General features: G+C 42.5%; 1 protein-coding gene across 3 annotated transcripts in view; it reads right to left on the bottom strand.

Annotated features, from left to right (window-relative positions):
• The window catches only part of RPGRIP1L (RPGRIP1 like), a 133,149-nt gene that overhangs the window by 84,043 nt on the left and 37,105 nt on the right, over nucleotides 1–12,001 (bottom strand). For all 3 annotated transcript variants that reach the window (XM_066583914.1, XM_066583915.1, XM_066583916.1), the window contains one exon: nucleotides 886–991. In XM_066583914.1, the coding sequence (XP_066440011.1) occupies nucleotides 886–991 (106 nt within the window). The remainder of the gene's footprint in view (nucleotides 1–885; nucleotides 992–12,001) is intronic.

The raw sequence follows: 12,001 nt of genomic DNA, 5'->3' as shown, positions 1-12,001 counted from the left end.
AATGATCACCTAGCTGTGCTACTTTGAAAAAACAAAACAAAAAAAACTTTTAACTAAAAAAAATACTTTCTACCGTCATCTTCTGACCATCATAACTTTTTTATTTTTCTATCAATGAGGTTGTGTGAAGGCTTTTTTATTTTGTAAGGCAAGCTGTACTTTTATTGGACCATTTTGGGATACATATGAATTTTTGATTGTTTTTATAAAATTATTCTCTAGAAGATGGTTACTTTAAAAAAAAAAAAGTAATTCTTTTAATAAACTGGACTTTTACGGATGCAGTGAATTGAAATATGAGGTTTTATTAGATTTTTTTTGTTCATGTTAAATATGGGAAAGGGGGAACTTTTATCATTTTTTGCAAAAATTATAAAAACTTATTTTTATTCACTTCTTTTTTGTACCCACAGGGGGCTTGAACTAATGACTATTTGATGGGTTATACAATACACTGCAATACTTTAATATATTATTTTTCTGTAGAAAATCTATTAAGCCTTGCCACAGGTAGGGCTTAATAGACAAAACTCGACAGCAGCCCTGGGGGCCTTCACAAGGCCCCCAACTACTATAACACGTGAATGGCACCCTCATGATTTTGTTGCGGTGAGGCCCTTGGGAGGAGAGAGTGAGTTCCCTCCTTCTGTCGGGCCATTTAAATGTTGCTGGCAGAATTAAGAGTGGCATCTAAATGGTCAACGGCTATCTCAGATTCTGGCCCCGGTGTGGCTGGGTCAGCCTTGAAAGACAGCCAGTGTGGGAATGCATTGATGCAGATCTTCAGGGTTCAAAGGCTCAGGAAGCTGCCTTGGCCTCTGTCAGCTAATGTAACCCTATGTAAGCTAATGTATAGCTATGGTGTGAACTTAAAAGAAGGCTTACTTCTTGAAGCAGATGAAACTTGCTCTCCATCTCGGTGAAAGCCCTGTTCTTGTCTGCTAGCTGTTTCTGGAGCTTAATCATAACAACATTCTCTTTGATTGTTGTCCTGTGTCGAAAAAAATAAAGTACAGACACTTCATATAGGTGAATGACAGCACATAAAAAGAGATAATCAGACACAAAATGACAGCGGAGCAGCAAATCTAATGACAAAGTCTGGCGAGGAAAGGTAGCACTTATTTCATCAAGGTAATGAGCTCTCATTTGCTAATGTCATGTATACTGTAATTTCGTGCAGAAAAGGTTGCCAGATTGTCTGCAGATTGATCTGTGATTATTGTAATTATGACTTGGTTAGACCAATGATGCACACATGCAAACCCAAACACATGACTGAATAAAGACATAAACGATGTGGGAAAAACAGAAGAGAGGGGAAGAATTACAGATGTATTAGTCACTTACAGGGCAGACTGGCACAGAATGTTCCTGTGGGCAGAGGCGCTGATACCATCATGGACCCCAAAAGTGCAGCAGGAGACCACCACCATGACTTTGCTGTCAATCACTTGCCATTAGGGGATACAAATTATCGAATGATTCCCAGTTAAGCTATTAGATCTTATTGATGAGATGTCCTGTGTCGGCAATAGCAGCAACCAAGATTATGATGCATTTAAAAGTAGCACTGCGACTCAGTCTCATTAAAGGGGTTATCTGTGACTTTTACTATTGATGACCTATCCTCAGGGTAGGAAATCAATAGTTGATCAGCAGTGGTCTACCACTCAGGATTCCCACTGATTAGCTGATGACTGGGCCTGTTGTCAGTGCGGACTGCTCTGGAAGCAGATAGTGCTGTCCATATTACAGTGGCCTGGTTAGGTACTGCCTGTGCAACTATCACTGAATTCAATGCAATATCAACCGGGGTCACTGCAATGTTGACAGCGCTTCCTCATTCCAGTGCTGTCTGCACTGACAAACGTCTTGGCGATCAGTGGAGTTCCTAGTGGTGGACCATCACTGAAAAACTATTGATGAGCTGTCCTCAGGATGGGTCATCAACACCAGACAACCTCTTTAAAGTGGATGAACAATTAAAGTGGATAAATAAGGTAACATGCCAGAAAATAATAAACAAGCTTATGCTCACCTCTGCTGGGCCCTTGCAACTCCCCCACCAAAAGCTCCGGGTCAACAGCCAGTGACATTCCATTCACAAGCTGATCACATTTTTAATAGACACATGTCTGTCATTGGCCATAGCGAACTATTGTTTGTGTTAGCTTTTCAAATGATGGTCACCTGAAAAGGCTAATATTAACTATTTCAAGAGACTTTTACCCCATAAGTAGGGATATCTGGCTTGTACAATGTATAGCTAACGTGGGTTCTCCAGCTATATTAAATTAAAGGCCGATCCTTAGGATCAGCCATCAATACCAGTTCAGTGGGGAGTCATTCACTTTTATCAGATTGAGCTACAATACTAAGCAGTGCCACTACTACAAGTATGGAGCTGTGCCTGGTAGAGAATGAAAGGAGCACAGCACTGGCTGGAGCACCGGGGCCCCTCCAATCAAATGATCTGCACTGGTCCTGAGAGTCGGACCTCCACCAATCTGATATTCACGCTGAAGAACATCTTTAGAGAACTTGTACAAAACACTTTGCCATCAGGTTTTTTACATTTTTATGTGAATTTACGATGATAAAAACCTCCCTAGATTATGCATGCTTCAATATAAATTGTATGTTCCTTCACACGTAAGAAACTGAGAAGTGACTACCTTTGTTCATCTACTTCGGCAACACTGAAATAGCTAACAGATGCGCCTATCACAACATTCGCACATCAGACACAACACTTCACTTACCGCAATTCAACACCCTGCTTCCAAGATAAAAGCATTGGAGATTAAGTTGCATGTTAGTAACTGATGAACTCATTGCTCACATCAGGAGAAAAACAATCATGCCTTATGACGGGACAATCTAATCATGAAAAGCAGATAAATGGTGGAACTGAAGTCTGATTGGAAGTTCGGTGCCTTGAACGATAAGCCTGGAACATTAGCACAAAAACTAATAAAGATCTTTAAACATTAAAAAAACAAAACAAAAAAAAACAACTTACCTTCGTATTTTCTTCTCCATTTACAAAGGTCTTCCATCTGACAACCGTTACGTACCTGATTCATTCTTGCGCCTTACACAGGTGACTTAGTGTTATTACAGGAGTCTTACAATTGCAGCAATTAAAGGGTATTCTTTGAATAATGACAAGTTCTACAATTTTTCTGAAATACTTTTTCCATCACTTCCTCGCGCTTCTCAAGATCTCGGCTTGCTGCCATCCAATAGCAACTTTCATTATTTACTTCCAGTTGATAAAAACAGCCCTAGTCATGTGATGGACAAACAGGTACAAAGCTTAATTCAAGGCACACCTCTGATAACGGTGCGGTTGATGTAATGAGGTTACTGTGTGCCCACCGCATGACCAGGCCAGGTTTGTATCTACTGAATGACTGCAGGCAGAGATCTTGAAAAGCGTGAGGAAGGTTATTGGGCAATGACATAACACTTTACGTTAGACAAAGAATTACCATCGCTGAAACTGCAGTACTACTATAAAACAACCTCCAGTCTCTCCCTTATTACGGCTCATTTACCTAAGTGTACACTATGTCTAGAAATTACCTGATAAACATCCTTCTCTCACTGGTGGTTTAGCAATACCGTCCTTCCATTGCTGTAATACAAATCATCCACTGACTTCCTCTGATTACACACAGCAGCCAATCATAGGAGCCAGAACTGCAGAAGGGAAGGGACTAAGCAGTAGTGTGAACCAATGATGTGACAGGGGGCGTGTCTTAGACTACCTCAGACTCCATGTATACATTGTAGATAAGCTGTACATGGTAACATAGTATGTTAGGCTGAAAAAAGACATATGTCCATCCAGTTTAGCTTATTACCTCCCAATGTTGATCCAGAGGAAAGCAAAAAAACTCCAAAGAGGTAGAAGCCAATTTTGCTCATTTAAGGGAGAAATATTCCTTCTTGACTCCAAATCTGGCAATCGGAATAATCCTTGGATCAAAAATTCACTGAGGCAGAGGGAACTTAATAATTAAAGCACTAATCACAGAGGATCCCTAAAATCTATTTTTATTAGTATATGTTAAAAACACTGGGCCTTTGGACAGACAAAAAATGACAGACAGTGAATGAAAGAAGACAAAACGACAAATATACTCATAGTTAGAATATTCTAAATGGGATTCTAACAACTGGTCTTCGATATCCGACACAGTTTCTATTTCTATAAACTAAGATAAAGAAATCCCATAAAAGAAATTAATCAGCTTCCAATGATATCCAAGCTCAGCCCCAATTATAAGAAATTCATCATGTTGGAGCCGGCTATGGATAAACGGTCTTGTGGGCTGATTTACTAGACACAGTACTTATATATATTCAGCCTAAACATGAATGATGTGTCCTGATGTTTGGAAGTCTCGATATAACTTTAGTGGAAACCCCCAAAGGAAGAGGGTCCACTGGTTTGTGTATAATGCTTCAGATATAATTCAAATGGTTAAGATGTAGTTTGTATGGTTCTCATATGGTTCAATGCATTTCAGTTGGACCTACAACTTCTTCAGGAACAGGGTGGTCAAAAATATAGAAGTATTACTGAATAAGGGCCTAGTAGACTCCCTTAAAATTTCAGACAAAGATTTGAAGTCTGAATATAGTAGTAGTGACTTCCAATGAAGATACACTATCAAGCATCAGAATAGTTTGCTTGATTGATGTAAGTTCAGGGGAAGGTCTAGGTAAGGGTCAATTGCCGTAGCACGGATCAATACCCAAGGGGCCAGATGGTGAGGCCCTTGGAAATGATTGTATTCCTTGCCAATAACTAACTCCCAGAACTTGAGAGTGGGCAGCTTAGTTGTGACCCAGCCTAGATTGTTGTATGAGATAATTTCAAAAAGCCCTGATCTAAACTGCTCAATAAGATACTAGCTAGGTCCCAGGTCGTCGATAATGACCAAATTACTAGGCTATCTATAATAGGAGCAGCAAAAAAGTCAGGGGACAATACCCCATTAGGCTAGATAGACAGGGCTGGAGGCCATGCTGGCCACCACTCCACCATCAGGGCTTGAGGCCATGCTGGCCACCACTCCACCATCAGGGCTGGAGGCCATGCTGGCCACCACTCCACCATCAGGGCTGGAGGCCATGCTCAAGATCACAGTTTTGCCCTAATAGAGATAAGAGAAAAGACAAATAGCAAGATCTGAGCAAGACAAATAGCAGGTAATCATCTATAGGTACTGACTTGTAAATCATTTTTAACTATTTGTTAGTTGCACATGATGCTTTTTTTAAAGAATCACATGAAATTTTAAAGGAGTATTACCATCTCAGAATTTTATGGTATATCCATACCTCTGGGACTGTAATTTTGGCTCCTACAGCTCCAAGCCCGACTCTATGAGGTGGCGAGCGGTAGTTGAAATTACGAAAATAGGCATGCAGTGCTATGTTGTTTGTGCAACTCCCATTGACATCTATTGGCATTATGGAAACAACATAGTTCAGCCACGTTTGGCTGTTTCTGTCCGCCCAAGGGCAACGTTCCCATCATCGACATGTGTGGCTGAGATAGGAACAACTCTTTTTCGTCCGTGTCATTGGAAAACATAGAAGACCTTTGGTATAGCTGCTGCCACTAGTGGGCAATACTAAGCACAGAAAGAGTTAACCCCTCCCACCAGCTATATCACTCCTACAGATACTGAGCTAAATCAGTTTTAGCTTAATGTCCATCGGAGGCAGACCTCTTCAATCAACCGGTCTTCAATTGTTATGTTTACGGATCTGGGAATAGAGGGCAGCCATTAGACTTTCCCTGTTAATTCAACGATGAGGGCGAATAGACTGGAGTTTACCACTCTGTCGCTGGCAAAGACCTCAAAAGACAAGAAGGCTCAGTCAACGTTAGTTTGACCTTGACCTGGCAGCCATGGTGAAGCATTTCCTTAGTTTCCAAAGACAGGTGAGCACTGGGACGCACACTGCTGAACTCTTGGAGCTTTACCTCCTGGGGCGGAAAGGTTAAGTATCTTTCCACTGTGGAAAGTATGCTTACCTCTTCCCTTTTTCCCTCCTTATTTCCTTCTCACTTTCCCTGCCATTACCACCACCACCATCAGGCCCACAACCCCCATCTTAACTCAGCATACCTCTCGGTGTGCAGCTGGTCTCTGTGACCCCTCTTGTTCTTCCTAGGACTTTTTCCTCGTCTGGGTCAGGGTCCCTTACAGTTCACGCTTAGGGTGGTTTGGGGCCTTGTGGTACGGTGGGCCTTCTTGTGGTGCTGGTGGTGGTTGCTAAGGCCATTCATGGCCCACCGGTGTCCCTCCTGGGCATTTCTGGCGCTGCGGGTAGGCAGCACTTATTATTTGCAGCCACGTGCACTAGGCATCCCATGACTGTCTCACTTTCCTTTCAGCACGCCACTTTTTCATGCACCCATTGAGCCGGTCCATTGATCCGTGGGTATCATCACAGATATTCACAGTATTTTCTGGGTCTCAAGCCCTAAAAAAGGCCCTGGCTTCGGCCTAGCATCCAATACTTCTGGTAGGTGGGCAGGTGGCAGCTCCTCATGCGGCCATGTGCGTTGGGCGTACTATGACTGTCCTCCTCTTCTGTCAGCGCGACGTTTGCTGCGCATCTAATACGGATGTCAGCAGGCACTCATCCTGTCCTACTTCCAACATCTGCCGCATGCTCTTTTTCTCAGGTGAGAATAAACCTCACTAAAGTGTCCATCACCATCATGGACAGACTGGACCGCTCTGTCTATCGACCGCCAGCAAGAGAGTGTGATGATGATTTTGCCACGCAGAACCCTTCACAAAGTAGACCCCAAAAACTGGCTAGGCTTTCCTGGGCGAAACAAACTCCCAGTTTTCTCGGCCCTCTCGTCATCTGCAGCCATTGTCATCTAGCTGATTGCTGGCATAAACCACATAACCTCTGCCCTAAGGGGCATTCTTCTTATCTGAGAGGAGCAACGCTGAGGTGGATCATTACACGAGCCTAGGATCTGGCAGCCTTACTTCCATTGTAGGTAAAATGTTTGAAGGGTTTCTAAAATATGTTATCCTGGAGTACATCAAGGAAAATAGCTGTATGACTCCATATCAGCATGGGTTTATGAGGGGTGGTTCCTTCCAAGCCAATCAGATCAGCTTCTATGAGGAGGTAAGTTCTAGACTGGACTGGGGAGAGTCATTGGATCTTGGGTATCTTCTGGACTTTTCCAAAGTTTTTGATACTGTGCCGCATAAAAGGTTGGTATATAAAATGAGAATACTTGGTCTGGCGAGAATGTGTGTAAGGGGGTAAGTAACTGGTCAGTGATAGAAAGCAGAGGGTGGTTATAAATGGCACTCTGATTAGGTCACCGTTACTAGTGGGTACCACGGGGCAGTTTCTTTTTATATATTTATTAATGACCTGGTAGAGGGATTGCATAGTAAAATATCAATATTTGCAGATGATACAAAGTTATATAAAGAAATTAACACAAGAGAAGACACAAGGCAGTTGCAAGAGGATCTAGATAAGCGGGAGGCTTGGACAGAAAAGTGGCAAATGAGGTTTAACACTGATAAATGTAAAGTTATGCACATGGGCAGGGAAATACATGTCACCATTACACACTAAATGGAAACCACTGGGTAAAGCTGACATGGAAAAGGATTTGGGGATTTTAGTTAACTGTAAGCTTAACTGAAGCAACCAGTGTCAGGCAGCTGCTGCCAAGGCAAATAGGACCATTGAAATATTTTGTGTAGTTTTGGGCACCGGTACTCAAGAAGGACATATCAGAGCTTAAGTGGGTAGAAAGGTGGGCAACGAAAGTAATAAATGGAATGGGCGGACTACAATACCCAGAGAGCTTATAAAAATTGGGACTATTTAGTGTAGTAAAAAGATGGCTGAGAGGCGACCTAATAACTATATATCAATATATCTGGACACAATACAGAGATCTCTCCCATCATCTATTTATACCCTGAACGGTGACTGTAACAAAGGGGGCATCCTCTACGTCTAGAGGAAAGAAGGTTTCTACACCGACATAGAAGGGAGTTCTTTATAGTAAGAGCAGTGGGACTGTGGAGCTCTCTGCCTGAGGACATGGTGATGATGAACTCAATAAAAGAGTTCAAGAGAGGCCTGGATGTCTTTCTTGAGTGATGCAATATTATATATTATAATCAATAATAACTTCAGAAGGGTCGATGATCTGGGAAGTATTCAAATTGCCAGATAAGGCCGGCTGCACATGGCCGTGACTGTCTCTGCCGCGGAATTCCCGCGGCGGAGCCCATCACGGCGCCCCCCAGAGACCCCATACTTACCTGCGGATCCGGTGTCCCGGCATGATGCGCTGCAGCGTCATGTGACACGCCCACTGCATCATATGACGCGGCCGGCCGTGTCATATGACGCGCCGGCGGTAGGGTGATTTCACGCTATCTTCCACTGTGCTACAGCAGAAGATAGCGTGAATGGACGGCTTCCGTTGACTGCAATGGAAGCTGTCCGCGCGTACACCCGCGGCAAATAGAGCATGCCGTGGGTGAGGACGGAAGATTTCACGCTGCGGAATTCCGCGCTGGAATTACGCACTGTGAGCACTGAGCTATTAGGTTCAATAGAACCTAATAGCTGCGGGCAACGCAACGGATTTCCACCGCGAATTATGCGGCGGAAATCCGTTCGTGGGAAGGAGGCCTTAGAGTTGGAAAGAAATTTCTTCCTTTAAATGGGGAAAATTGGCTTACACGTCATCAGGGTTTTCTTTTTGCCTTCCTCTGGATCAACATTGGGGGGTAATAGGCTGAACTGGACATATGTCTTTTTTCAGCCTTATATACTACCGCATTTCCCCGAAAATAACACACTGTCTTATATTAATTTTAGCCACAAAAGACGTGCTAAGTCTTATTTTCGGAGAGAATGTCTTATTTTACTTACCTAGCAGGCTCGGTCCAGGTTCCTCCTGCTGCTCTCCAGAGCTCCGGCGTGGCTCCCGCAATCCTCGGGTGGCCACACAGGATCACTTCCTGGTTACAGGATTCATAAATCCCGCCTCCAAGAAACGATTGCTGTGACTGGTTCCTCGAGCGCTGGAAGGGATCTTGTGCAGGCGGCTGAGGACTGTGGAAACTGCGCTAGAGCTCTGGAGAGCAGCGGGACGGACCTGGACCGAGCCTGCTAGGAAAAGTATTCCTATTTTTTTTTCCTGTAATGTAAGTAGGGCTTATTTTGGGGGTATGGCTTATATTTCTAGCCTCCCCAAAAAACTTAAAAAATCAGACAAGGGCTTATTTTCAGGGAAACACAGCATGTTACTATATTATTACCCCTTCCATTGGAGATGTATTATTATACTGCTGTACGAATCTGTATGTCTCATGCTTCAGTCTAGCACATGACCAGTCTCTAAAGACCACTATACTATCATATTGCCTTCTTCTGAAGAAGTAGTGGTTGGCCTGGATGCCCACGGATGGATTATCGCTTTGGAATTCACAGGCAGAAGCACACTGCGAATTCCGCAGCAATGACCGTCCATAGACATGCTATGTTAAAAGATTCTTCCCTGCCCATGAGCGGAAATCAACTCTAAAATTAATTCTAAAATAGGTAAACATATCCTTAAAAACATACCTGTCATTTTGGGTGACTTTTCAGAATAAGTCATTTTGTGTGTGTTAATGAGAAGTAACACCAGTTTTGGCCATTAGATGACTTGTATATGACATTTTTCAGTTTTCCCCTTCATCTCTGTTTGTCGGTTTTCCCTGAGCTGGTGGGTGTAGACTAGCTGCTATGATGTCTCTAATACATTGCACACATAGATAAGAGATTCTGTTCTCTATCTCCTTATAGCACACCCTCAGAAGCAGCAGAGGTATGGAGGACATTTTACAGCAGTACTGAGCAGTGTAGCTGTGAATTCAGCAATGGTATGAAATAAAACACTCCCCCCCCCCCTCTTCTCCATAGATTTTTATAGGCAGCATGTAACCTGATTCTTCACTGAGCCGATCCATGCAAAGAAGTATTTTATCAGCATTTTAAGTGAATGATTAGGGTAAAAGGCAGGGGGAGGAGATGTGGCCAAGTACAAAAATAAGCAATTTTCTATAATAAGGTATTCTGCCAGGTCTCTTGTATTTGCTTGCACTATTGATCTATGCAAAGTTTGTTGATATGACAGTGCTTACATAAATAAGCGGCCTTATAATACCTTATGGATACTACATGATAACTGGTGACTATGAAGGGTCTACAATAATAAAGATAACAATCAGAAACACATTGACCTAAATTCTACATTGAACGTGTTTACCCGATGGAACATGTATGTGTCTTTGTGGGTGGCAAAGCATTTTTAACGTAAAGCAGGCAGAAGTCTCAAAAGAGATTTCATGGATAATAAACGACATATTGAGAAATCTTTGATAACCTTTCAATATAACACAGACTGTTTTTTTTCTTGCACTCTTCGACACTTGTGCGCATATTGGAAACATTGTCACAAGGCAATCTTGAAACCAGAAAACCAACTACAAAGCCCCAACATCTGTAATCCAGCTGAAGACCTGAAATGCTTATTTTTATTCTAAGAAAAATCAAAGCTCGATGTGTTTTGGCATCGCCTGCCTCATTGTCCTTACAATGAAGATAAACAAGCTCGTATGACTGGGTTGATTCCCAAAAAGAAAAAAAGTGTCCTAATGTTGAAATAACAGACGTCTTGAACACGATACAGCCATAAATTATGACTGCGATGAGAAGACGCGGCACTGCGGTCTTATGCATCTTATACCATGCAAGGAGGATTGCTTAATACTCAATATCTTGTGATGGTCATCAAAGGAACAGCCCTTGATGCCCTCCGAAAGGCTCTCCTTCGTCTTCTCTGGATGTCTGCCTTCACACGCTTTTGTATGTTTTGGCATAGTAAAAATCATTCTAAGAGGAAACATTTAAGGAGAGAACATACTAATACATAGCCTTGTACTTGACCTCTTACCCATTTATCAACTCGTTTACCCGCCTCATTGGTAAAAAAAAAAAAAATCCTTGACCCAACTAGGACAAGTCCTTGAAAACCTCCTTATAGTTTTTGGCGTTTCACAATTTAAATCACTCTTACTGTAAAGAACTCCTCCCTCTAGTTTTGATGGAAATGCCTTTTCTTCATGCACAAATGATCATGATTCTAGAAGATGATCACTAGGGCACCATTTTTGAAGCCTTCCCTTGTAAGAGAGGCCACCCAATTCCTTCCACGTATTGAGTTGCATGCCTCTGAAGCCCCTCTAGTTCATATCCTATTAACCCTTTGCAATCCAATTTTGGATTCAGGGTTTCCTAGGGGGCTCTCTCTTTCTACAATTTTACAATGGCGTCATCTGCTGGCTGGAGCCAGTACTGTGGTATGGGACATGCTGGAGAGGCCCCCGACAACAGAGCGGCCAGTAATATACAGTAAGAATACCCTGCCGTACGTCTTCCGACATCGGAGCTGTACAGCCTTCAATCAGAATGTCTTTAGACGTCAGACAGTGGATTGGAAAGGGTTAACAGTAGGATGCCCAAATTTTATTCAGATATCTTCTTATAGGCGATTTGTAGAAGGTCAATAGTATATACAGGGGGTGGACAAAAATATGGAAATACTGTATGTAGTACATGCCTTAAGTTACATGGGATTATAAATCATATTTCACAATACTACCAGTAAATTTTAACTATATCAACAAGACATGTAGAGACCGACTTTAAGTGGAGGTAATAGGATACAGATGCTGCCGGACAGAAGTGAACATCCGCCCGAGCAACAAGGTTCCATTGGTCAGGGGGTTCCATATTTTTGTCCACCTCTACACTTTAATCATAGTTTTTTCCTCTTTCTATGTACCCTAAATTTATAGTTTCTTTTGCAGTTGAAGTTTTGTTGCTTTTACTGTTAACCATTATAACCAAGCCCTTTTTT

This window comes from Eleutherodactylus coqui, chromosome 11, assembly GCF_035609145.1.
Source record: "Eleutherodactylus coqui strain aEleCoq1 chromosome 11, aEleCoq1.hap1, whole genome shotgun sequence".
Classification (NCBI taxonomy): Eukaryota; Metazoa; Chordata; class Amphibia; order Anura; family Eleutherodactylidae; genus Eleutherodactylus; species Eleutherodactylus coqui.
This window is presented reverse-complemented; position numbering and strand designations above follow the sequence as displayed.